General features: G+C 40.5%; 1 protein-coding gene across 1 annotated transcript in view; it reads right to left on the bottom strand.

Moving 5' to 3' along the window:
- Nucleotides 1-73: 73 nt before the first annotated feature.
- Nucleotides 74-27,363, bottom strand: part of prkar2aa (protein kinase, cAMP-dependent, regulatory, type II, alpha A) — a 27,835-nt gene continuing 545 nt past the window's right edge. The window contains exons 2-11 of the mRNA XM_087781342.1: nucleotides 24,923-25,193; nucleotides 8,584-8,619; nucleotides 7,213-7,349; nucleotides 6,901-7,007; nucleotides 4,476-4,617; nucleotides 4,150-4,251; nucleotides 2,988-3,062; nucleotides 2,847-2,912; nucleotides 2,478-2,616; nucleotides 74-1,237 (exon numbers count right to left, since the gene is read on the bottom strand). Of these exons, the coding sequence (XP_087637468.1) occupies nucleotides 1,113-1,237; nucleotides 2,478-2,616; nucleotides 2,847-2,912; nucleotides 2,988-3,062; nucleotides 4,150-4,251; nucleotides 4,476-4,617; nucleotides 6,901-7,007; nucleotides 7,213-7,349; nucleotides 8,584-8,619; nucleotides 24,923-25,163 (1,170 nt within the window). The 5' untranslated portion in view covers nucleotides 25,164-25,193 and the 3' untranslated portion in view covers nucleotides 74-1,112. The remainder of the gene's footprint in view (nucleotides 1,238-2,477; nucleotides 2,617-2,846; nucleotides 2,913-2,987; nucleotides 3,063-4,149; nucleotides 4,252-4,475; nucleotides 4,618-6,900; nucleotides 7,008-7,212; nucleotides 7,350-8,583; nucleotides 8,620-24,922; nucleotides 25,194-27,363) is intronic.

Genomic DNA, 27,363 nt, shown 5'->3' with positions numbered 1-27,363 from the left:
GAGCGACATTACACCCATAGTTAACGCATTTCTTAAAAAAATGATGAATAAACACACAAATCCACGCACGAGGCACGAGTAACCAAACTGTTTTCTTTATTTTCCATTTCTTTTTAATCAGGACAACTCATTAAATCATAATCAAGAGAAATAAGCACTAATCTTCTTTTTTTTGTTCCGTTTTTACATTTCGTCAGAGATGGATGTTGAATTTTCTTTTCATCATTGGATCAAAATTAAACGAAAAATGATAATAAATGAATATATAACAACAACACATTAAGAATTAATTCAACACAATGATGTGTGTGGCGTTGATAAGAAGAGTAACAATGGCCGAGAACTGTGTTGGGGGGTCAGGGGGGGTCGCCGCGGTCACCGCCGCCTCAGACTGCAATGATCAATAATCAATAATCACAAGTACGAGCTCGACTCCCGACGATGAAAACACTTTCATTCAAATCAAACTTTATCAAAGAATCTTCGCAAATGTTCATAAAATGTTCTAAAATTGTCGTCTTTGTTTCACTTTCTTTTTTGCATTTTTGATCATTTATCTTTGAGCACAATGTGTCCATTTTTGCAGAAGTGACACGACACCCTGGTGTGTGTGTGTGTGTGTGTGTGTGTGTGTGTGTGTGTGTGTGTGTGTGTGTGTGTGTGTGTGTGTGTGTGTGTGTGTGTGTGTGTGTGTGTGTGTGTGTGTGTGTGTGTGTGTGTGTGTGTGTGTGTGTGTGTCAGTAGAAACGATAGGTCATGACTTCAACTGCTGTTCATCATCAATATAAAGGCAGTGGAGACACGAGAGCGTCGGGCGTCTGTGTGCGAGTGCTGACGGGAGTGTGTTCTACTGTGACGTGCACGACCGCGGTCTCTCAGCACCTGTGTGCACGTGTGTGTGCACGTGTGTGCAGGTGTGCACGTGTGACTAAATGAGAACGTGTGATGCTCTAGAAACTTGGAAAACGGTTGTAGGTAAAGCTTACGATGTGTTTTGGTAGCCATTGATGGTTTGTGTGTGTCCATCTCTGATGTGTGTCTGCGCTTGTGCGTGTGTGTGTGTGTGTGTGTGTGTGTCTATGGTAGAAGGCACGGAGGGCGGTGCACGAGGCTCAGTCTCTCAGGTCCATGCTGGATCCAAACAGAGCCACCAGCTGCTCCTCGTAGTGGGAGATGTTTCTCTTCATGATCTCTTTACAGGAGCCCAGCAGACGCTCGAACGCTTGAATGTCTATTACTGAGGAGAGAACAACACACCAGTCGTTATTACATGTTATTACTTTCATTTATATTTGTGTGTGTGTGTTTATGCCTGTGTGTGCATGTGTGTGCATGTGTATGCGTGTTTGGCTCTGATCGTGTCCAGTGTGTCTAGATTGTGTACAGTGTGTTTATGTATGCGTGTGTGAGTTTTTGACTGCGTATGTCTGTGTGTAATTATGTACGTGTGTGTGTGTGTGTGTGTGTGTCCAGTGTGTGTTTATGTACACATGTGTAAATGTACATGTGTGTTTATGTACGCATGTGTATATGTACGTGTGTGTTTATGAAAACATGTGTATATGTACGTGTGTGTTTATGTACACATGTGTAAATGTACGTGTGTGTTTATGTACACATTTGTATATGTACGTGTGTGTTTATGTACACATGTGTATATGTACGCGTGTTACCAGTGTGTGTTTATGTACGCATTTGTATATGTACGTGTGTGTTTATGTACGCATTTGTATATGTACGTGTGTGTTTATGTACACATGTGTATATGTACGCGTGTGTGTTACCAGTGTGTGTTTATGTACGCATTTGTATATGTACGTGTGTGTTTATGTACGCATTTGTATATGTACGTGTGTGTTTATGTACACATGTGTAAATGTACGCGTGTGTGTTACCAGTGTGTGTTTATGTACGCATTTCTATATGTACGTGTGTGTTTATGTACGCATTTGTATATGTACGTGTGTGTTTATGTACACATGTGTATATGTACGCGTGTGTGTTACCAGTGTGTGTTTATGTACGCATATGTATATGTGCGCATGTGTGTGTGTGTGTGTAAGTCCAGTGTGTGTTTATGTACGTGTGTGTCCAGTGTGTGTTTATGTACGTGTGTTCAGTTTGTGTTTATGTACATGTGTGCGTGTGTATGTGTGTTCAGTGTGTGTTTATGTACGTGTGTCCAGTGTGTGTTTATGTACGTGTGTGTCCAGTGTGTGTTTATGTACGTGTGTGTGTATGTACATGTGTGTGTATCTTTTTCCATGAAGCTGCTGCTGTAACAACTCAGACTGACAGATAAAAATCCTTTGATCTTTTACATCAGAAAAACACTGACGTTGACCAGAATCTACTTCAACCTTCATTGTTTCTATTCTAGTGTTTTTCACGATGAAAACCCTTCAGGCTCTTGAGACTCAGTGGAGAATGAATGTTGTGTTTCATTCAATGGAGCGCGTCTTTGTTCCCGATCTTACCCAAACACTTGACACTGCCCACTGCGTAGGCCGAGGCGGCGCGGGGCTTGTTGGTGACCAGGGCCAGCTCCCCGAAGTACTGGCCCCTGCTACAGCGAGCGATCTCCACCTCCGTGTTGTCCGCATGGTCGGCCTTCGTCTGACCAGAAAAAAAGACATTCAGCACGAGTCGAGCCGACGGACGACACATGCTGTTGCTATGGGGAAACCAAGAGTCGCACGCTGGTGATTTGAATGGGTGTGTGTGTGGGTTTGTCACAGTGTTCTGCACCAACTGGCTGGGAAATGGTGTCAGTTTCTATTTTGGTTCCACGGCGTCGAACACCAGAATCTTAACATATTTGAGAAGAAGAAGAGTTTTCTGCTCACTTTACTCTTCATCATGATCTTGACTTCACCAGATTCTACGATGTAGAAGCACTCGGCTCGCTCTCCCTGGAGGAGACACAACTTGTTGTTAACAGATACACAACATGTGTTCCCAGATCGGCAGCAGACGACAGGTCTCACCTGGGAGATAATGCGCTCGTCGTCTGAGAACTGCTTCGCTCCGAGAACGTCCACGATCTTCATCCGCTCTGTCGCCTTCAGGAGAAAATACATCGAACGATTTGTTTCTCGGAAATAATCACATGTTCTTCAAGATGCAGTGAATCCTTCATCATGATTTGAACTTATTACACAATAAAGTTGCTCTGAAATCTGGGCGAACAAGAGGTTACGAGAGTCCATTATGATGTAATAATGGCTTCACTCCTCCTTCAGCTGTAATCACACCCCGCTTTGTTTATACAACGAGTCCCTTGGAGGTGGAGACTTCCAGGATTGATGACGCGTGGTGACAAACCTCCACGCTTGACCAATCACAGTATAGTGGGTGTGGTTATGGTCAACAAGATTTAATCTCCAGAAAAACAAGTGTTTTCAGTGGGCGGAGCTTAAGATCAATTTCTAATGTCAATATTTCAATGAAAAGAGAGTTTTGTACAAACACACACTGATACAATAGAGTCACACATCACAACAACACACACACACTGATGATACAATAGAGTCACACATCACAACAACACACACACAAACACACACACACTGATGATACAATAGAGTCACACATCACAACAACACACACACTGATGATACAATAGAGTCACACATCACAACAACACACACACACTGATGATACAATAGAGTCACACATCACAACAACACACACACTGATGATACAATAGAGTCACACATCACAACAACAACACACAAACTGATACAATAGAGTCACACATCACAACAGCACACACACTGATGATACAATAGAGTCACACATCACAACAACACACACACACTGATGGTAGAATAGAGTCACACATCACACACACACTGATGATACAACAGTGTCACACATCACAACAAAACACACACACTGATGATACAATAGAGTCACACATCACAACACCACACACACACTGATGATACAATAGAGTCACACATCACAACAACACACACAAACAGGCACATTCACACTTTCGTTCAACTATAAAACCAGATTTGTATTTTATGAATTTAACTGAATTAAGTGTATCCACAGATGTCAGAGTGAAAGAGTGTAAGTTAGTAAGTTAGTAAGTAAGTAAGTAAGTACTAGTTATGTGTAAGAGCAGTTTATCAAACTCACCTCCAGTGACTTGAGTAATGGCACAGACTCGATGAAACATTCATACATCCTTCTTTTTTTGGCATTATTTTTGACGATGAGTCTGCGAAACGTGGCTCGATCCTGCAAATACAAACGACAACATTAAAAAAATACACAACATTCTCGCTTCTGCAGTCGTTATCATGCTCCGCCACACTGGGGCGCTGTTGCAGCTGAAAGCACGTGGAGCGGCAGCTTCATTCATAGAGGCAGAGTTTCATTCTGAATGTGACTCGACTTCTTGAATCAACGCACTACACGAGTCACGTGTTCTTATGGTCACGGCTGCAGGTCCAGGGACTCACCAGACCCCACAGAGCTCCGTCCTGAGTGGCCGCGATGGTGGCGGCACGTGGCGTGTTGTACATCAGTGCCAGCTCGCCGAAGCTCCCCTTGTTGTCGTACTGACCCACACACTTGCCTGACACCACGATGTCGTAGACGCCCCTGAGGAGAGAGAGAGAGAGAGACGGGTCAGCATCGACGAGGAGACGCTCCTGGACGGAAGAGGAGTCGCTCCCTAGAGACGCAATATCCAGAGATCTGACGTCTTAGGAGGATCTCGCCGGATATTTGCCATGTGTGCCGCCGGGAGGATCAAACTGAACTGATGTGACAGACGTGTAGAAAAGTGCTGTTCAGTCAGTAAAATAAGAAGCTTGGACCAATAAAAACACGTATCAATATCAGCTCATACTTTTACTTGTGTTATCAAAGATCCTTCAACTGTCATCTCTACAATTTACTGAAAATATGATGATCTTTTAAGCTAAAAAAAAAAAAAAAAGGTATTTTCCCCTTTAAATATGTATTCAAAGTTCTTCCATGTCACTCCGTGCATCAGGTGGAATACATAAGAGCAGCAGAAACAACGTTCGCTCGAGGGGATCTGATGTAATCCTGCCAAATATCCCTGTTCTGCACAAAAATGTAACATTGGATTTTGATATTCCAGTAATTCCTTCTACGTGAGCAACGTCGGGGTCGATCCGATGCTAAGCTAATCGCTAACATACTTGAATTACATGGTACAAATGTAGAATTAAAGGAAAAATTAAATGACGAGATCCCCGCGATGACTGAGGACGAGAGGATACAGTGACTCCAGCAGCTTTTAAAGCTGATGTTTGGACATATTTTGGTTTGAAAACAAATGAAAGTAGTTACGACTTCGTCAAGAGTCATGTGGTCTGTAAATACTACAACACCAGAGTCAAGTACTGGACAATACTACACATATATACTTGTTACTACACTATCACAACACCAGAGTCAAGTACTGGACAATACTACACATACAGTATGTACTTGTTACTACACTATCACAACACCAGAGTCAAGTACTGGACAATACTACACATATATACTTGTTACTACACTATCACAACACCAGAGTCAAGTACTGGACAATACTACACATATATACATGTTACTACACTATCACAACACCAGAGTCAAGTACTGGACAATACTACACATATATACTTGTTACTACACTATCACAACACCAGAGTCAAGTACTGGACAATACTACACAAATGTACTTGTTACTACACTATCACAACACCAGAGTCAAGTACTGGACAATACTACACATATATACTTGTTACTACACTATCACAACACCAGAGTCAAGTACTGGACAATACTACACATATATACTTGTTACTACAATATCACAACACCAGAGTCAAGTACTGGACAATACTACACATATATACTTGTTACTACAATATCACAACACCAGAGTCAAGTACTGGACAATACTACACATATATACTTGTTCCAACGCTAAGCTAATCGCTAACATACTTGAAGTACACGGTACAAATGTATAACTGAGAGATGATGAATCGTTTATGTTACACGACAGTATCGCTTGTGTGTTTAACGATGACTGATATCGATTACACACAATAAGATGCGTTGGTTTCCATTCAGGACTCAAACAATGAGATAAAACCAGAAACGGCTCAGTGTTGATTCAACATCTGAGAGCCGGTGTTCGCTCGACTGCTCTGATGATATTAGCAGACGAGCACCCGCAGGAAATCTGGGCGCACGAGACACGCATGAAGGCATGCTGATTTGAAAGGTTACAGATGTATATACACAAAACACACACAAAGGGCAAGTCGAGCAGAGAAAGAGTGAGCGAACACCGAGAACCGGCTGAAGATTATATCGTCAAACGAATCGATCCTATGTTTGTTGACGTGTTAAACGTCCAGAAATCACATGTTTAAACCGAAGTAAACGATGATCAATGAAAGAACGGCACAGTTGTACTGACAGTTATGGATCGTGTTATTTCCCAGTGTTCTTATGATGTCATCCGTGTCGGAGCCATGACACACAACAAATACACATCTTTTAACACAGTGTTGTTCACGCCACACGCTCACGATCCCCTCAGACGATCCGGTCTTTCTTCTGCTCCTTCCTGACCCTGGTGCTCCCCAACATCGGCACCCGTCGTCCGAACTGAACCTCACACCCTGACGTCCAGCAAATGTAATAAATAAGTCGTTCCATGTGACGACGGCTCATATCTCGACACCTCTAATCTCTTAAATGTGCACAAAGTTGTGTGACGTAAGGTTCTGGACGACAAGCCTGTCATCAGATCCATCCGTGTCGTGCGTTACAGCTTTTATTATAGTGATTGAAGCAGGAGTGAGTTCACGAGTGATGCTGAAGAGTGAGACAATGGTTCAAAATGTTACCGACCTCTCGATGACGTAGAAGTTGTCTCCGTCGTCTCCCTGGTCGATCACGTGATCCTGAGGCTTCACCAACAACTCGAACATGGCGTCCAACACCTGAGAAAACTGCTCCTGTACAAACAAAAGGAAGAAAGTGAAACGTGTGGAGCAGAAGAACAGCTCAAGTCCTGAGGTGTTGCAATAATAATGTGATAAACACCGGATTACAGCAGGAGGTTCTGCCGACGACTAACCGGTGTTTTCGTGACGTCAAAAACACGGCGGTCCGAGAGTAAAACCACGAGAGCGCGAGTGCTTGTGTGAAAGTTTTATGAACCTGATCGAGTGTTTTGAAGAGTAGGATGTCTCGACAGGCCTCCTGCAGTCTGCAGCGCTGCTCGTCTGTTTTGGGGTGAACCACTCGGGGCTCCGTGTCCTCGTCGTCGTCGTCTGGGTTGAAGGCTTCTGCACACACTGGACGCACCAGAACCAACACACTTTAATATCATTCTATACGTTCAGCTGAATTAAAGTCGAATCAATGACTCACAGAGACTTGAAACATTCAAATACATTTCATTAGAATAACATGTGTGACAAAAATAGAGGAGGATTTGCGTGTGTGTGCGTTTGTGTTGCAACAATGAACACAGTCTTATCTCTCAACATTCACAGGCTGCAGATCAAGTGTGACGCTGACAGTGGTCACCTCCATTAGTTCAGCCCGACCACGAGTGAAAACTGAATGATACACACTGAACGTACTAAGAAGGAAGATAATTTGCTTTTCACACTAGAAAAAAAAACAGGTTTAATGTGGAATAAAAACCTTGAAACATCAAATAAAACTGCATTATTTGAGACAATAGGGGCTGAAAAAATGCTATTAAACTGCAAGCGTAACTTATCTTCCAGCTCATCTACAAATCGACTTTCCTATGACCAACAACCTGGAGGGAAACAACTGTTCAACGTGTCAGACCAAAAAAGAAACCATCATGTGAGGCTTCATCAGTCGCTGGTAAATTACAAAGAAGCTTCATGACCTTCTGCTTGAAATAAAACAGGGATTTCCTCTTCACAAGATCAGAATAGAATGTTATGAGAGTGAACATCCAAACACTAAGTATTTATTTGTGGTTTCATAAAGGGGTGTCCTGGGTTCTGAACATCGAGATTAAATAAGTTGTTGTTTCTCTCTTAAAATAACAACTCAGTTTGCAAATAAAGTCATTAAAAAAACCGAAATCTTCTTTCTTGATGAAACATTTGTAACTTTGCTGCTCAAGCTCCGTTAAAAGACGATTCATTTCGACAGGATTTATTAAATTCCATCCTTGAAAAGCGTTTTTATTTCCCCATCGAGGAACCAAAAGCCGGTTCGGCTTCGCTCGAGTCGACACGTTCGGAGTGTAATCAACATCCTGGTCCCTCAGACGACAGTCTTCAATTACGCGAGCACACGCTGAACCGTGAGGAGCCACGACAGGTACGGAGTCTGGGCACGATAACCTGAAGCTCCAGAGCTTCTGAGAGCTTTAACACGCACGTGAAATACTTCTAAACGTCCGACGACATCTCGACAGTCGGCTCTCATTGGACGTGAGCGACAGATAACACTCGGGTCAGCGAGCTGCTGGTGTGGGTGACACTGGAGAGGCATGACGTCAAACACAAGCTGGTGAATGCACACACTCCAACGTCTCACCTGACACTCGTCTGTTGAATCTGCTCGGTGGCGGAGCTGTGGAGACACAGAGAGGACAGAGTTATATTCACTGAACCACCATCTCTGCAGCACAAATCATTCACTCGTTCATAACAGACGCCATCAAACATACATCATGATGTGGTTACCATTTCAGAAAAATGTGATAAAATAATCAGAATATCTTTTAATTTACAATTAACATGCACATTTTTAATTTAGTCCGTCGCGCACAGTTAAAGGAAAAATTAAATGATGAGATCCTGGCGATGACTGAGGACGAGAGGATACTACAGCAGCCTTTAAAGATGATTTTTGGACATATTTTGGTTTGAAAACAAATGAAAGCAGTTACGACTTCGTCAAGAGTCATGTGGTCTGTAAATACTACAACACCAGAGTCAAGTACTGGACAATACTACACATATATACTCGTTACTACACTATCACAACACCAGAGTCAAGTACTCGACAATACTACACATATATACTCGTTACTACACTTTTACAACACCAGAGTCAAGTACTGGACAATACTAAACATATATACTTGTTACTACACTATCACAACACCAGAGCCAAGTACTGGACAATACTACACATATATACTTGTTACTACACTATCACAACACCAGAGTCAAGTACTCGACAATACTACACATATATACTTGTTACTACACTTTTACAACACCAGAGTCAAGTACTGGACAATACTACACATATATACTCGTTACTACACTTTTACAACACCAGAGTCAAGTACTGGACAATATTACACATATATACTCGTTACTACACTTTTACAACACCAGAGTCAAGTACTGGACAATACTACACATATATACTTGTTACTACAATATCACAACACCAGAGTCAAGTACTGGACAATACTACACATATATACTTGTTACTACAATATCACAACACCAGAGTCAAGTACTGGACAATACTACACATATATACTCGTTACTACAATATCACAACACCAGAGTCAAGTACTCCACAATACTTCACATATGTCCTTGTTACTACACTATCACTAAATATCTTGTCGTATCAAAAGCTTCTTGACACACATTATCTCTTCTAAATGAAAATGTTTCTATTGGTCTCGATGAAAAATGTTCAAGGTTTCTAAACACAAACGAGAAGTGGACAAATGTCATTGGGCGCAAGGGTAAAACCGGAGTACCCGGAGTAAACCCACGCAGCCTTGAGTAGAATTCAAACATGTGGGAGGAACCAGCCGGTCTGGGAGGTTCTGGAGAGAACGTCCTTCCCTTGAGCAGAGGTCCAACCATCAGGTGGTACAGCTGTTTTATAGTAGCCAATACATGACTTGTATCAGTGATATATTGGTGTGTGACGTCAGCACCAGTCGTCTATCAGCAACGAAGGACTGTTATGTCGTAAGACATTTTACAAGAAACTTTATGACACTATTTAAAAAATGTCTACTTAAAAGTGCATCAAGTGGTGAAGATTATTTGACGAATAACTGGATTATAAATTCTGATATACAGTCTGCGAGTGCCATTTAAAAGCTTGTATTTGAGCAGCGCATCAGCAAACGACTGCACATTGAATGTGCTCAATAACATTAGCAGAACAAGGAGCGCACTTCCTTCCAATAACAAGTGCAGCAGCGATTGCATCCAGAACAGATGGATCGGTTTGTTTACACAGATGCTGATGGGTCTGCACGAGTGTTAATGATCCACAGACTTTCATCTGGAGCTTCAGAAAACAGCACCTGATGGCAGATCAGATGTTTGGTAAATATCAAAAAAATAGCTCATTACGCAAATACTAATCAACCATTTAACCTGATCAAATACTGAGTGTAAACGACTTTCAAAGCACATTTGAAGTCAGTGAATGCTTATTCAGTCCGACAGAGATCGGGGTCTAAACACACACACACAGGCAGGACCCGGAGCTACCTTATGACACCTTCTGTCGGAGCCCATTAGACTCAGACTGTGAAGATATGGGCTCTGGAGAACCTCACACATAAACACCACTTACTCCCGTCCCCGAGACACATGTGCAGAGTTTAACACTGCAGTGTCCGCAGGTATCACTCGTCCATATGAACCCGGGGTTGAAAAGACGAGGGAGTAACTACACTTATATTAACGTCTTCATAAATAAGACTATTTTAATTACAAACTTTTGCTTTTCACGTCACATTTTCCCTGCTGGTCCCTCAAGCAGGAAACAGGAAAAGGATGGTCGCTCTAATTTTGGACACACTAGTCCAGTAAAGGTCATAGTAGAGCGGGTGGTATGACCCGAACCTACGGTATTCACAGAGAGAATATGAAAGAATAAATGAGGATAATGAAATATATACATTCAATTACTTGAACATGGAATGCTAAATAAGAGTATTTAAACTAAAGTATGTACAAATATGTTGTACACACAAGTGTATCTGATAAGCTTTAGCAAAGAAGAAAACATTTACACACTCCCTGCACATACATATTCTCTAATGCCTCACAGTCTGTGATTCACCGGCTTCATGGCCCCCTCAGCTCTCAATGAAACCCCCTCAGCTCTCAATGAAACCCCCACGCACGGATTACAAAGCTGCGTTCTCATCTCACAAGTCTGGCGTCTTCTTGCCGTCTGAAAGCGAGGGAAGCCGAGAGTCGACCAACAAGACAAACCTGGTGTATCCCGGGCAGATCCTCCGACATTAAACAACGTCACAACAGTAGCTGTCAAGAGACGCTTCCACTCAAAGCTCTACAACCCTGAGAAATAAATATATATTTTCCTGTTATATCACATCATAACATGATACATTGATCATTTATCTTGTAAACTATTACATCCATTTATTTTAATTCAATTGATTCTCATTTTGTTCCAAATTTGCTTTTCCATTTATATGATATTTTTACTTTCTGGTTTCTTATGGATCGTATATTCTCCACGAAGAGACGTTTTATTCCCAGTTAAAGCACCCGTCACTTGCTAAAGCTCTGCACGTTAGCTTGACTGGGTAAAAAAAGAAGGTGTGATGCATGTGGACGACGAGACGAGTGAAAGGGACACGGCGCCCTCAACTTCACTCATGTTGCCGGGGGATTGGGATGGCGGTGACAGAGATGGCGGCTGTGTTAAGAGTATGCCTGAAGTTGCCCTGACAACCTAACACAAAGAGGATCTCATCGCCATAACAACGGAACCCCTTCACCCCCCTTTTTTCTTCCTTTGCCGCCGCCCACCTCCACATCCTCAGCCGAGCTTGTTACTTGCGGCAGATCAACCCTCTGTTTCCCACCATCCTTCTCTGCTTCTACACCCGAACATGAATGAACAGATACTGATGAAGAGAGAGCTCTGGGTTAAAAATATAATCAAACACCAGATGATCATTTATCATTTTAAAACCAATAAAATGAAACGTATAACGCAGACCATGAAAATAAAATAAACTATTAATAAAAAGGATTTGAATTTAGATGAGTGTTGTATAATGACAGATGTATTACCGTCTTTTTATGGATGTAATACACACGGGACATAAATAAAAACTCAGAAATTCATCTGTTCCTGGAGTTTTTCATTCAATTGTGTCAGTTTTCATTATTAACATTCAAAGCTTGTCAAAGCATTCGTTTGATATAAACATTTTGCATTTAGAAAATGATTCTTAGTGACAATAAAAACACAAAAAAATGTCATATATGCAATTAATGAATGTATTGAATCGTTCATAATTCTATACACTCATTTAAAAGTATCAATTCTAATCGTTTGTGTCGTTTGAACAGAGCCTGCAGAATGAACCAGGGAACGATTGATCTCTGATTACATCGACTTTAATCGCAAAGTATCCTGAAAAATCATTTGCTAATATTTTCAATGGTCAGGGCGTCATGGACGAGGCGGATCTTCAGAGATGGACGACTCTCTCTCAAGGTCCGGTCGGTGGCAGCAGGGTCAGACATGGAGCTGTGAGCTTCCATCACGTGCTCCAGGATGTCACTGTCAGACTCTGCTGGCACGCCGTCACACACACGCCGTCACACACACCGCATGCACGCCGTCACACACACCGCATGCACTCGCTCACGCTTACTCACGCACCAGCGCCGGCTTAACGGCGCGTCCTGGCCGCACGTCAAGAGGCAAATCCTCGCATATGAAACCAAGGAACATTGAGCTAAACTGTAGCGACAGAGAAACGAGCTTAATGAAGCAGATTATTAACTGAACGCCCACATGTACGTCCGATGCCTCAAGGTTCAAGCGTTAAAATGACTGGACATTTCTGAGCATCCGAGTACAAGTTCAGCACTAGATTGTGTCCGAACGAGAACTTGCATTCTATAAGATAATAGATTTCAAATTCCTACCTAGAATAATGACTATATACTGCTGAAAAGAGGTGTGGGAAAACATTGTATACATTTACTGTTAACATTCACAGCGTTTGTTCATGTTTAAGTTGCCATATAACTTCTGGCCTCTAGATGGCAGCAGTCATTACGTCCTCCACAAATATAGGAAGAATTAGATCCCGGTGATGACTGAGGACGAGAGGATACGGTGACTCCAGCAGCTTTTAAAGCTGATGTTTGGACACATTTTGGTTTGAAAACAAATGAAAGCAGTTACGACTTCGTCAAGAGTCATGTGGTCTGTAAATACTACAACACCAGAGTCAAGTACTGGACAATACTACACATATATACTTGTTACTACACTATCACAACACCAGAGTCAAGTACTGGACAATACTACACATATATACTTCTTACTACACTATCACAACACCAGAGTCCAGTACTGGACAACACTACACATATATACTTGTTACTACACTATCACAACACCAGAGTCAAGTACTGGACAATACTACACATATATACTTCTTACTACACTATCACAACACCAGAGTCAAGTACTGGACAATACTACACATATATACTTCTTACTACACTATCACAACACCAGAGTCAAGTACTGGACAATACTACACATATATACTTGTTACTACACTATCGCAACACCAGAGTCAAGTACTGGACAATACTACACATATATACTTCTTACTACACTATCACAACACCAGAGTCCAGTACTGGACAACACTACACATATATACTTGTTACTACACTATCACAACACCAGAGTCAAGTACTGGACAATACTACACATATATACTTCTTACTACACTATCACAACACCAGAGTCAAGTACTGGACAATACTACACATATATACTTCTTACTACACTATCACAACACCAGAGTCCAGTACTGGACAACACTACACATATATACTTGTTACTACACTATCACAACACCAGAGTCAAGTACTGGACAATACTACACATATATACTTCTTACTACACTATCACAACACCAGAGTCAAGTACTGGACAATACTACAGATATATACTTCTTACTACACTATCACAACACCAGAGTCAAGTACTGGACAATACTACACATATATACTTGTTACTACACTATCACAACACCAGAGTCAAGTACTGGACAATACTACACATATATACTTCTTACTACACTATCACAACACCAGAGTCAAGTACTGGACAATACTACACATATAGACTTGTTACTACACTATCACAACACCAGAGTCAAGTACTGGACAACACTACACATATATACTTGTTACTACACTATCACAACACCAGAGTCAAGTACTGGACAATACTACACATATATACTTCTTACTACACTATCACAACACCAGAGTCAAGTACTGGACAATACTACAGATATATACTTCTTACTACACTATCACAACACCAGAGTCAAGTACTGGACAATACTACACATATATACTTCTTACTACACTATCACAACACCAGAGTCAAGTACTGGACAATACTACACATATATACTTCTTACTACACTATCACAACACCAGAGTCAAGTACTGGACAATACTACACATATATACTTGTTACTACACTATCACAACACCAGAGTCAAGTACTGGACAATACTACACATTTATACTTCTTACTACACTATCACAACACCAGAGTCAAGTACTGGACAATACTACACATATATACTTGTTACTACACTATCACAACACCAGAGTCAAGTACTGGACAATACTACACATATATACTTGTTACTACACTATCACAACACCAGAGTCAAGTACTGGACAATACTACACATATATACTTGTTACTACACTATCACAACACCAGAGTCAAGTACTGGACAATACTACACATATATACTTGTTACTACACTATCACAACACCAGAGTCAAGTACTCAACAATACTAAACACTTATCTTTGTTCCTACAGTATCACCATCGTATCATTGACACTTGCGATCATTTTTGTATCAACACAAAATGGCAATACCATCCTCTACTATCTAATGTTTCTTGGGTCAACCAAAAAGAAGAAAATTTGATTCTTCTTCTTCTTCATTTTCATGTCCTGAGAGGGTTCATCTGGTGTGGTTAACTAAATGTTCTGGCCAAAGCGCCAAAAAGGGTAGACCGGTGACTTTAATCCCGCAGTCAAGGGTTAACAGCTTTAGAATCTCTTCTTGGAAAACCTCCAGAAGACTTAACCCACGTCTTACTGGACTCATCGTCACCAGCGTCCTTATAGGCGCAGAAGAAGAGACTCCCTCACTCCTCCAGCGCTGGAGAAGGATACGCTGCGAGAAAACAAATACCTGCTTGATCCACTGATTCACAAAAACAAACGATACAACAGTATCCTCTGCTCAGTTGTGTTTTAACAGCAGACGAGCTCCTCTGAAGTTCACCACTGCAGTGTTAATTCTGCTGAGAAGACGGTCCTCTGTGTGGAAAATTTAATTTAAAAACATTTTGTTGCGTGTTATATACTTTTGGTCTGAAGCGTTTCTTAGAACACGCAGTGAGAAAAACAGTTTATAGCCTCTGGATACACAGGAGTATTGGCAACATTTGTACGGACTGCATGTTAAATCTTATCATTAGTGTGTCGACCGAGCCTGAGGGAGTATCGAGCTCTAGCTAAAGGATTCAGCACAGACTCCATCATCACAGGAAGTTAACTATGTTACTGGCAGCCATTTTTAGACCAACATCATATGACCAGCAGGTGATCTACATACATAGTGTGTCGCTGTTCTGTCTTCTCCTCCCCCTCTCCGTCTCTCTCTCTCTCTCTCTCTCTCTCTCTCTCTCAGCAGACTACCGTTCACACCGAGTCTGGTTCTGCTTGAGCTTTCTGCATGCTCAACGGTATACTTGCCACTGTCGCTGGAACCAGTTTATCTTCTACAGTGTTATTTAAACTGTAAAGTGTCTTGAAATGACCACTTGAGCCGTTGAATAAAAGTGAACTGGTGTAGAACGTTGTAACAAGCACTTAACTTTCTCCGCTTATCTGCATCTCTATTTTTAATCCCGGGTCACCGGAGAGCACGACACGGTTTACACTTAAACCATTTCTATCCCATTCTGGCACTCGATGCGAATCACGAGATCATCCCTGCTTGGACCAGACCATTCATCACCAAAACCCTGTGACTGGTGTGCAAATATCTTTCATTTCAACATGTACTTTAGTTTTTATATTGAACGCATTAGCGGCGATTCTAAGTTTATAAGATCCTCCAGTTGTCAAAAACGACTTCTAAAGTAAAGTAAAGTAGCAACTGTCACAGGTTTACTGTTGACACTAATCCTCAAATCATTATAATCATTCACAAAATTATTTAAAAACACAATAGCACAATTGTATCGTCAGCCAACTGGATTAACTGGAAATGTTGAGTGAATCAACTACTTACTGTTGACGTCAGAAAACCTCAAGACTACAATCATACTTATCCTGCGTCTGTTGTCGTTTGAGTCACGCGTCACTCAAACATGATTTTGATCTGTCACTTTTATGAATGCGACGAGACGGATCGGTCTCACCTCGGGCTCGGAGAAGATGAGGAGCTTCGTCAATCCCTTCCACACTTTCATGCATCCACTCGCCTAAATTAAACTTTTAGCGCACACAACTTGTCACACTCGCAAATGTGTTAAAACACATTCTCACTTATTGCTACAAATGTGTGCGAGACAAGCGACAGTTTAAAGTAGAATGGACTTTAAAGGCGAGTAAATAGTAAGTAAGTAGCTTATATTTGTCGAGCGCTTTTCCAGACCAGGGTCACAAATAGTGACTAATTATTTAATTATGGTATAGTTTACGGTCGAAGAGTGTGTTTGAGTCGATCAGGCTCGGGAGGGAGGGAGAAAGAAAGGTCACTCTTTCCTCACCACCATGTTTCTTCTTCGAACACGTTTGTGAAGAGAAGCAGCGGCACTGACCAGCACCGACCATTAGCTCACTGTGGTGTCAACGCTCGTCGTCACGTTTGTAACACAGTCCAGGGATTCACCGCACAGAGGGTTAACAAAACGTGTTGGGCGCCACTATAAGGAACCCAACATGATTTCTATTAATTCTTAAAGGGACTTCCGAGACTAAACTATTTCACAAGTCCCATGATAAATGTTTATAAATCTAAATAACCTGCTGTAAACATTATATACTTATGGAATAGAATGGAAAACTTTCCCGTCCAACTAAACTTAGATATATATAATTCAATACGATTAACATGTGACACACAGGAACCTCCAAGCATCACCGAAATCTAGATGCATGTCTTCCCGTCAGTGGAAATGACTGTAAACACAATTAAAAGTCTCTTTATCTTGCAGTGGGGCCTTAAAAAAGGGGGTTCAGTGTGACGTAGTTTGTGTAACTCATTGTCATTTTAGTTATTCAACATTTCAGTCTTCACATGATTTGGTCTTATTTTCCTACCAAACTGTGATTTAAAGACTGAAGGTTTAAAGCAGAGCGGGACATGACAAGTCAGCTTGTGGGTAGGAAAGCAACACACTCTCATCAAACCACTGGAGTGTAACGTAAACACAGCCTATCTGGTGAGCGACTCCATGACCATTTACAGGCACAAAAGAAATCCAAAGCTCTGCATTCTCTGGCCTGTTTGGACTTCAGTCATTAAATACTCGAGTATCTCAACTCGTTACGATTAAATATTAATTTCAAAGAAGGTTTTACAATGAAACGAGTGGGTGCATATTGACAAGGACAAGTAAAGTGTTATTAAAAGACTATTAAAACTGCAGAAATGTAAATAAACAATTGTTTAAAAACAAATAACAAAAGCAGAGAGTATGTTTATAGTTTTCTGTTCACAAAGTAACGTTGCCAACTTTAACTTTTAAGACGCGTGAATAAACATCAACAGAAGATGTTATGATGTCACTTCGTGTTCAAATATAAACAGACTTGTTTAAACCATCGACAGCTTTGCCACATCTCTCTTCAAACATCCTTCATCTCTCTGGGCCTGATGGTAAACCAGGAAGAATAAACGAACTACATACATGTCACAACAGAAAGAGTACCGTCACAAGGCTAGGCAAACACGGGTATAAAAAAAGGAACCGTTGACCCCACAACTTTATCACAGCTGCAGCTCCACAAGGCCGACGTCCGTCGCTGTCGTGAACATAATAAATGAAGGCAGTTTAAGGTCAAACACATCCACAGTGACCATGGCGTCGAAGGTGGGATCTTATCCAATGAAGATGCAACACTTTTAAACACAGAATAATGGACACAAACATGGTCATTATTGTTGCAGGTATTACGCTGGATGAACCACCGACAGGTTTTCTGCATGGACAAAGATGTAGCCGGGAAATTATACTTTAGATTAGCATGTGACCTCCTTCACTGCATTCATACGTCTTCGTCTTCAACCGTGCCTCTCCGTCTTGCTAAGGCACTTTCGTGGAGCGCTGGAGACTCCAGAGCTTAACCCACCTAATAACCCCTCTCTCTCTAAGTCATCTCTACTAATGAGATTGAAGCTCCGAGAGAAACCAGTGGAACTTATGGTCACAACCAAGATGGATTTTTATCTTCATTTCTTTAACATTGTTTAAGTCTTCAGGACGGAAAGGCGTGATTTGAAAAGCGTAACCGTTCTCCATCAACATGAATCAGAACGTAAAACATTGACTTTAATATAACTTTAAATATATTCCAATTGTATTCAAACACAGAGACAAATTGTTTGCGTTTTCCACCACTTGCCTCCAGTATTCCACCCACACAGCCTTCATGGGAGAAATAAATCAAACTCCCTGAGCCCAGTTTAAACCTTGAGGTACAGATGAGAGTTAATGCTCAAAGACTCTTGGCCTGCACTCAAACGAATGAGGAGAGAACACAAGGAAAGAATGTTGACGGAGAACCAGCTTAAAGAAGGAATAAACAATCCGTGGAAATCTGATACTATGAGAAATGACTTGTGAGAAAAGACTTCACAATAAAAGTTTCGCTAATAAAACGAGATAATCTTTCCAACACAGGCAGTTCACTTAATCCATTATTTCCTGTTATTTAAATAATTGAAATGGAAAACAATATTAAAATAAACATCGATCAATGTTGTTTACGACAACAGAACATACAGAGACTTCCTGCCACATAGAACCAGTGAAGATGCCAACATGACTCATTTTCATTTAAAAATCCACGACACGATCCACAAGATTTTTTTTTTTTTCTCCCTAATATTGCCTCCACAAAAAATGATGATGGTTTCAGACAAATAACGTCGTGCAGACGCCATCTGCTACTTTAAACGAAAGATTTATACTATTAAACTTTTCTACTTCTGAATTTGAAGTTTTGTTTCCAGCAGCTACAGATGTTAGTCATGGTTCCCTGAACATCATGGAGTAGAAACATGAGAAAACTGCTGAGCAGAAGCAGCTCGCTTGTTAAAGCTACGAGAGCCATGAGAACAGCAAACACTAAGTCACTGTAGCCTGTGGCTAAAGTACTGCCAAAACTTTTCATTTCCTGTTTTTTTAATAGTGGTGGCCTGAGGGCATGAAATGAGGAAGTGCCACAATTCAAATGATTTATATTACCTAATATATTACCTTTATCCATCCTTTTCTGTGAGTTGAGAGAGTTTATCGTTTTAAACTATTTAAGGCGAAGATGTTTTTGTTTATGATGTGTAACCTGTTGCTTCGCTTGGTTTCAATAAAGTTGAAGCCGGGACTGAAATACAATACAAGTGCAAAAGACCTTGAAATGACAAGAGAGCTAAAAGTACTGCACTCGCATAGCAACCCTCTTCCTTCAGCTACCTGGCTTTAATCTTCTCAGGTGACGTCTTTGAAACGCTCACGACTACAGGTATGACTTGCAACAGAGCTCAGTGTTGCGTAGTTTAGCCCAGAATATTCCAGATAAAACTTCTACCATCAGAGGGACTGGGATAAAGCCGTGGTGTTGTAACCAGTAAGTCATCGCCGGGACACAATAATCCGGAACATGCACAAGAAAGCAAACAAGTTGGTTGAACCCAATCAGATGTAAACTAGTGGAAGAATGTGAGAATGAGGAACAGCAGTGGAGCCAGAGGCTAACTGACCCTGAACTGATGCGTCATCGCTGTGTTTTATCTCCTGTGTTCGTCTGCTCTGCATTCTTTCTGATCACATCCCATGAAACGTTTGCTTGCTTTTAACGATGAACTCCACTTGCACCGAACAAGCTCGGCGTCTTCCTCCGAGTTCAAACAAACTTGAGCGTCAACGTTGGGAAAGAACTACAATTCTGACTGATGTCTTAACCGTCTTTTTGTTGATGCGATTATGCACTTAAACTAAACCTCTTCTGGAGATCCAACCCAAAAAGAACACAGTCAATTTGTCAAAGCAAGCGTCTGCGTTAAAGACACCGAGGATGATCTGTGGAAGATTTTCGGTGGCACTTAAAAAGAAAAAAGCGCTTTGAAGCAAACTGAACGAATGAAATACTTCAAACCAGCGGAGCAGAAGAATTAATTATGTTAATCGCGACGCAGAAGGTACAGGAACAACTCGAATGATGACAATAATTGATGCCTTAAAAGCACAAAGAAACGGCAGCGACATCATCATTATCATACAAACAAAGAGTTGTGAGCAACGAGATGTATGCAGAGGAGGTGAAGACGCAGGAACTAGAACGGCAACATGAGTGAATCCAAGCATTCTGCGTTTAAAAAAAGCAGGATAAACAGGGTGTTTTCTAAATATCCAACACTCAGATTTATACGGAAAAGGGGATGAATTATGCATATGAAAAAAAGAATAACAATGAAGCGAACAACTAATGGATAAGAAAAGTCAATACTTGAGAGTATTCACAGCACTTTACTTTTTCCACTTGTTGTAACATTTAAGCGATGGCTCAAATAGTATATGTGATGCCTTACAACATGTTTTTTTAAGGCAACAAATTAATTTAATACAATTAGGAATAAGGCTTTAACACAACAAAGTGGGTGACGTGTCATCGGTAGAAAACGTTTTGATATCGGGAACCGATCCATTCACTCAGTTCCTGTACGATACTTTTTTTTGAATACGTACAATTCCAAGAAAAAGAAAATGAAATTACACACTGTACACATTTTGAGTTAGATTTTTCAGCTTTGGTAAATTTCCACTGTAAGCCATTTCTTAAAGATAAAAAAACTAATAATATTCAGTGCAAAAGAACATTTGCTAACAAGTGAAAAGTCCATCGGATGTTCTTCGACGTCGTCTCTTATCAGTCTTTCCTCAGACAAGTCCACTCATTCTCAAGTTTTGATCACCATGGATACCCAAGCATGGCAACCAAAGATAAAGCATGTTTCAATACTTGGAAATACTACGAAAGCATTAGCATCGGAACCACCCCAAGTTTGAGTCATTGGAGAGGAAATCTTGATAGTTTCTGCTCGTAATGTTTTCCATTCTGACAGAGACTCCAAAAACACAACTAGGTGAATACACAAAAACACGACTAATAACTTGGGACTGGTTTGCTAGAGTAACAGAGGATTAAAGACAAGACGGAGCGACTCAGTAGTAGCTGCAGTCTGAGGGCTTTTCCACTTAGTGCTGTCAATCAGTCAGTCAAATACAGCTTCTGTGGGAGACGATGATCTGAAAGATTTGCCAGGAGGCTTAGAGGACGGTGGACATGCTGCCTGATAATCAGGTTACCTGTTACACAACACTTGTCCAGCCGACCGGAGGCCTCCACACATTAGCAACGTGTTTGCTACGAGTCAGCAGCGTGTGATCGCATCATATAGAAAACATCACAACACATGACGACGCTAATGACTCGGCTGTTGAGTTGATGGTCTAATAATAGTTTAAGGCGTTTTATAAAAAACATTTAGAGAATATAATAATAAATAGAATAAAAACAAACCACTATATAAACTCCAACAGTGTATGTTGGGTTTTGTTGTGGCATTTTTGGCCCAGATATACATTTTAAGTGTTCAAAATTATCGATACAACACATGTTAGCTCTTTAAAACCTACATGAATAGATCATTATGGTGTTTTTAGCAAGTATATTTTAAAGGATGAACGTGCAAAGGCTCAGCACACTGTATTTAACACTGATGAACCTGTGGATCTGAGGACAGATCGATGTAGAACGTACTGCAGTTAGTGTTGTCGAGCTGTAATCTTGTTATTCCAACGTTTCTCCAGTGAACGTTAGAACACAGGAGCTCGTTGGTATGCAAGAGCTGCACCGAAGGCTCATTGACATCCCATGTATCCAACTAGTCTCCATTCAAAAACTTTACTTTACCTTTAAGTTACCACTTAAGTAAGTAAGTAAGACATTTATATTTGTAGAGGGCTTTTCCAGACCAGGGTCACAAAGCGCTTAAACAATCAAAACAAAAGACACCCAATAAAATATATACTTTAAATGTCACGATAACACTGAGAACAACACAGGAGTTCCAGAAAATCAACCCACGTAAAGCGTCGTACAAACCCTCAGACAAAACTTTTGATCATTTCCAAAGTAAAAGAGGTAAGTACAGATGTTTAAGAACACTGCAAACTACTGGTGCCTTCAGAGAAAGATCACCAGATATGATGCAGGCGTCGTCATTTGTATTCAGAACAACATCTCCTGACATTATGCAGCTTCATCCTGTGCAATTTTCCCTTGTTTACGACGAAGCAAATACACAGATGATTGTCAAGGAACATATTGATTTGAGCAATCCAACAAAATTCATTCGAAGCCCTTTCGCTGGCAGGAGCACCGGAAGCATGAGGCTTATTTTGAACAGTATAATCAAGAAGATAAACTGGAATCAGTCATGTTTGTGTACAGTATTTGTGTTTTGAAAAGTGAACAGGCTTCACAACAGAAACAGTGGATTCCGAGTAAAACATTTGAACAAGAATTCTAAATAATCGGAATTCTTGTTCAACATCTCAGGCTATGATAATGTCGTTTGTAGAAACAACACATATCCAACGAGAAATCCAAGTAGAGTAATTTATGGGATGGTGGTGCACAAGACTCAAATGTTTTCGAGCATGTGCTCTTTAATTGGTGGCAGTCAAGTACTCCTCGTAGCTATAGGCCATGTCAGGGGTTGGGCAGTAGCACATGAGGCCCATCATCATAGAGCGCCGTGTTGTTCTTGACAGAAATGTAAGTTCCCTCAGGCCTGTATATACAAGCCTGGTTAGATAATCCAATAACATGGACATCATGTGTGTAGCCCAGAGCCATTCAGTAGACCTTCGCTCGCAGCAGAGACACTTTCTGGTCTTTCCTTGAAGATTGATGATCAGAATATACTTGGATATCTATGGTTAGATGATCAGAATATACTTGGATATCCATGGTTAGATGATCAGAATAAACTTGGATATCTATGGTTAGATGATCAGAATATACTTGGATATCCATGGTTAGATGATCAGAATAAACTTGGATATCTATGGTTAGATGATCAGAATATACTTGGATATCCATGGTTAGATGATCAGAATAAACTTGGATATCTATGGTTAGATGATCAGAATATACTTGGATATCTATGGTTAGATGATCAGAATATACTTGGATATCTATGGTTAGATGATCAGAATATACTTGGATATCTATGGTTAGATGATCAGAATATACTTGGATATCTATGGTTAGATGATCAGAATATACTTGGATATCTATGGTTAGATGATCAGAATATACTTGGATATCTATGGTTAGATGATCAGAATATACTTGGATATCTATGGTTAGATGATCAGAATATACTTGGATATCTATGGTTAGATGATCAGAATATACTTGGATATCCATGGTTAGATGATCAGAATAAACTTGGATATCTATGGTTAGATGATCAGAATATACTTGTATATCTATGGTTAGATGATCAGAATATACTTTGATATCCATGGTTAGATGATCAGAATAAACTTGGATATCTATGGTTAGATGATCAGAATATACTTGGATATCCATGGTTAGATGATCAGAATAAACTTGGATATCTATGGTTAGATGATCAGAATATACTTGTATATCTATGGTTAGATGATCAGAAAATACTTGGATATCTATGGTTAGATGATCAGAATATACTTGGATATCTATGGTTAGATGATCAGAATATACTTGGATATCTATGGTTAGATGATCAGAATATACTTTGATATCTATGGTTAGATGATCAGAATATACTTGGATATCTATGGTTAGATGATCAGAATATACTTGGATATCTTTGGTTAGATGATCAGAATATACTTGGATATCTATGGTTAGATGATCAGAATATACTTGGATATCTTTGGTTAGATGATCAGAATATACTTGGATATCTATGGTTAGATGATCAGAATCTTTTTGACATCCAACTGTGGCTCCTGCAGAAATCTAGAAACTGTAGTTCATAAAAACCAGCTCCACCACACACTGATCTAAACCACCCTCAACAAACAACTTTAAAAAGTCTTCTTCAGGGTCCGCTTGAAACTCCTGCCAAGTTTGTCAAAACACGAGACGAGGGATGAAACACTTGCTGCAAGTTTCAACTTAAAAAAAACAACTGATTATCAGAAAAGTCAACAGCGCTTGAAATATCACGTTACTAAACGGGCTTCAATACAACGGTGGTTAAGATGGTTCTGCATGTGTATTCATCACTCTAGTATTTTGACTGAGAGCAGAAACAACAGCGAGCGTCTCACTGTAATACATGTTTTCAAACGAGACGAGTGAAGGTGAAGCTCGGCACTGAGTGAGAGAGGATCGCGAGGCCTTGACAAACTCTGCTGCACAGCATTTACAAGCTCAAGGGCTCTCTCCAGATTACACTTGGAACGCTCTGTAAAAAACAGCTACTCTCTTATTTACAAGCCGTGTCGTTCCAGCAGCCGCTGATCGCAGACGCTTACGTTCAAAGTCGGAATCGTCGGATTCGTCGTCGTCTCCGTTGGACTCCGTCTGCATGGGCTCGCCGTCGAACATGACGATCCTCTTGTCGCCGGACCCCGAGCCATCTTGACTCCTGGTGTCCCGCAAACGGGTGAAGTACTGTACAGCAAAGTCCACCAGGTCCGACGGCCTTTGTCGCAGCACCTCCACCGTGTAGCCCTGCAGCAGTTCCGTCAGACCCACAGGTATCTCGATACTCATGGCGGTGTGTGACGTGGTAGTACTCTCGATCTACGGCAGAAACACAGATCGGGGTTTGGTTTCAGTCCAATGAGTTTGTGACGAGAAAACAGAAGTAAGTTCAGCTTCTACTTCAGGTATTTGACGTTGCAATACATTAGCAAAATCAAGTATACTCCAACTTTTTATACTCAAGTAGAAGTAACAGTATAGTAAGTATTTTAAGGTGCTGGTACTTGTAGTGTACTAAAAGTGTTGTACTTTAAACTAAACTGGAAGTACAATTTAGTTTGAAGGTTTACAGCGATATAGTTTACAAGTATACTTATCGCTATACTACCAATGAACTAGGTATACAATATAGTTTCGTTTATAGAAGTATACTTCTCGTATATATATATTCAATTCCCTACAATACCAATTTTCTAGGTCTATACATTTAGTTCTTATTTCGGTAAAATGACATTACATTTAACATTCTCACATGGGACACGAACCAACAACCTTCTCGGTACCACCGTAGGTCACCTGCAGATTCTGGCGTTTAAACGTATAACATATTTTAGTCACAATAGAACAATCAAATCATGCAAGAAACACAGACAATAACACACACGGCTCGTTTCCAATCCCTTATGAAAAGGACGAGAACTTGATCGATTTAAAATAAAGACATTTGAAACTTCTTGTGTGTACGTCTTTAATTTAGATTTATAATGATGGTGATACTCAGCTAATGTGTGTAACCATAACACAACAAGTCCACTTTCTGCCACACATCACCCACAATAATACAGTTGCACGAAGAAAAAGAGTAGTTTACGGTAAATTTCATAAAGTATACTTTGAGTATAAGAATACATCAGTGTACTACTTTGAAGTATAGTATGTGTAAAGTATACTACTTCAATTTGAGTATGAAATAAGTATACTCATAGTACACTTGAACTTACTTAATATAGAAAAGGGATCACAAAACTAAACTTCAAGTATACTACCTAAGTTTGAGCATAAACTAAGTATACACATAGTACCCTTGAATCGACTTAATTTAGCTAAGGGATGCCAAGAGCACATTTCAAGTATACTACTTGAGAATAATACACTTGAATGTACTTCTCTGAGCTAAGGGATGCCAAAGGTATATTTCAACTGTATAATACTACACTTGAATGTACTTCTCTCAGCTGAGGGATGCCAAAGGTACATTTCAAGTGTATAATACTACACTTGAAAGTACTTCTCTCAGCTGAGGGATGCCAAGAGCACATTTCAAGTGTATAATACTACACTTGAATGTACTTCTCTCAGCTGAGGGATGCCAAGAGCACATTTCAAGTATACTACTTGAGAATAATACACTTGAAAGTACTTCTCTCAGCTGAGGGATGCCAAAGGTATATTTCAAGTGTATAATACTAAACTTGAAAGTACTTATCTCAGCTGAGGGATGCCAAAGGTATATTTCAAGTGTATAATACTAAACTTGAAAGTACTTCTCTCAGCTAATGGATGCCAAACGTATATAATACTACTCTTGAAAGTACTTCTCTCAGCTAATGGATGCCAAACGTATATAATACTACTCTTGAAAGTACTTCTCTCAGCTAAGGGATGCCCAAGGTATATTTCAAGTGTATAATACTACTCTTGAATGTACTTCTCTCAGCTAAGGGATGCCCAAGGTATATTTCAAGTGTATAATACTACTCTTGAAAGTACTTCTCTCAGCTAAGGGATGCCCAAGGTATATTTCAAGTGTATAATACTACTCTTGAATGTACTTCTCTCAGCTAAGGGATGCCCAAGGTATATTTCAAGTGTATAATACTACTCTTGAAAGTACTTCTCTCAGCTAAGGGATGCCAAACGTATACAATACTACAGTTGAAAGTACTTCTCTCAGAGGGATGTGGTATCATGGCACCATGAGAGACCTGCTGCACAACTTTCCCACGGTCTCCACACACATGGTTCCCACAACCTGCTCCTCGCAGACATTGATGTTTTTATTCTGTCAACTCTTGAGAGCAGCTAGTAGTAGCTGGAGGAAGCTAACCGGTGCTAACACTCGTGACAGCGGGCTTAAGGTTCCTGCTGGACCTTCTCTCCTGGAGGTCACTCGAGCCTCAGAGGAACTCTGATGTCTCAGCAGAACATGTTGATCTCAACGAGACTCGACGGTCCGTTAGCTGTTAGCATGTTAGCTCGCACTAGCTAG

This window comes from Callionymus lyra, chromosome 19, assembly GCF_982586985.1.
Source record: "Callionymus lyra chromosome 19, fCalLyr1.hap1.1, whole genome shotgun sequence".
NCBI classification, from domain to species: domain Eukaryota; kingdom Metazoa; phylum Chordata; class Actinopteri; order Syngnathiformes; family Callionymidae; genus Callionymus; species Callionymus lyra.
This window is presented reverse-complemented; position numbering and strand designations above follow the sequence as displayed.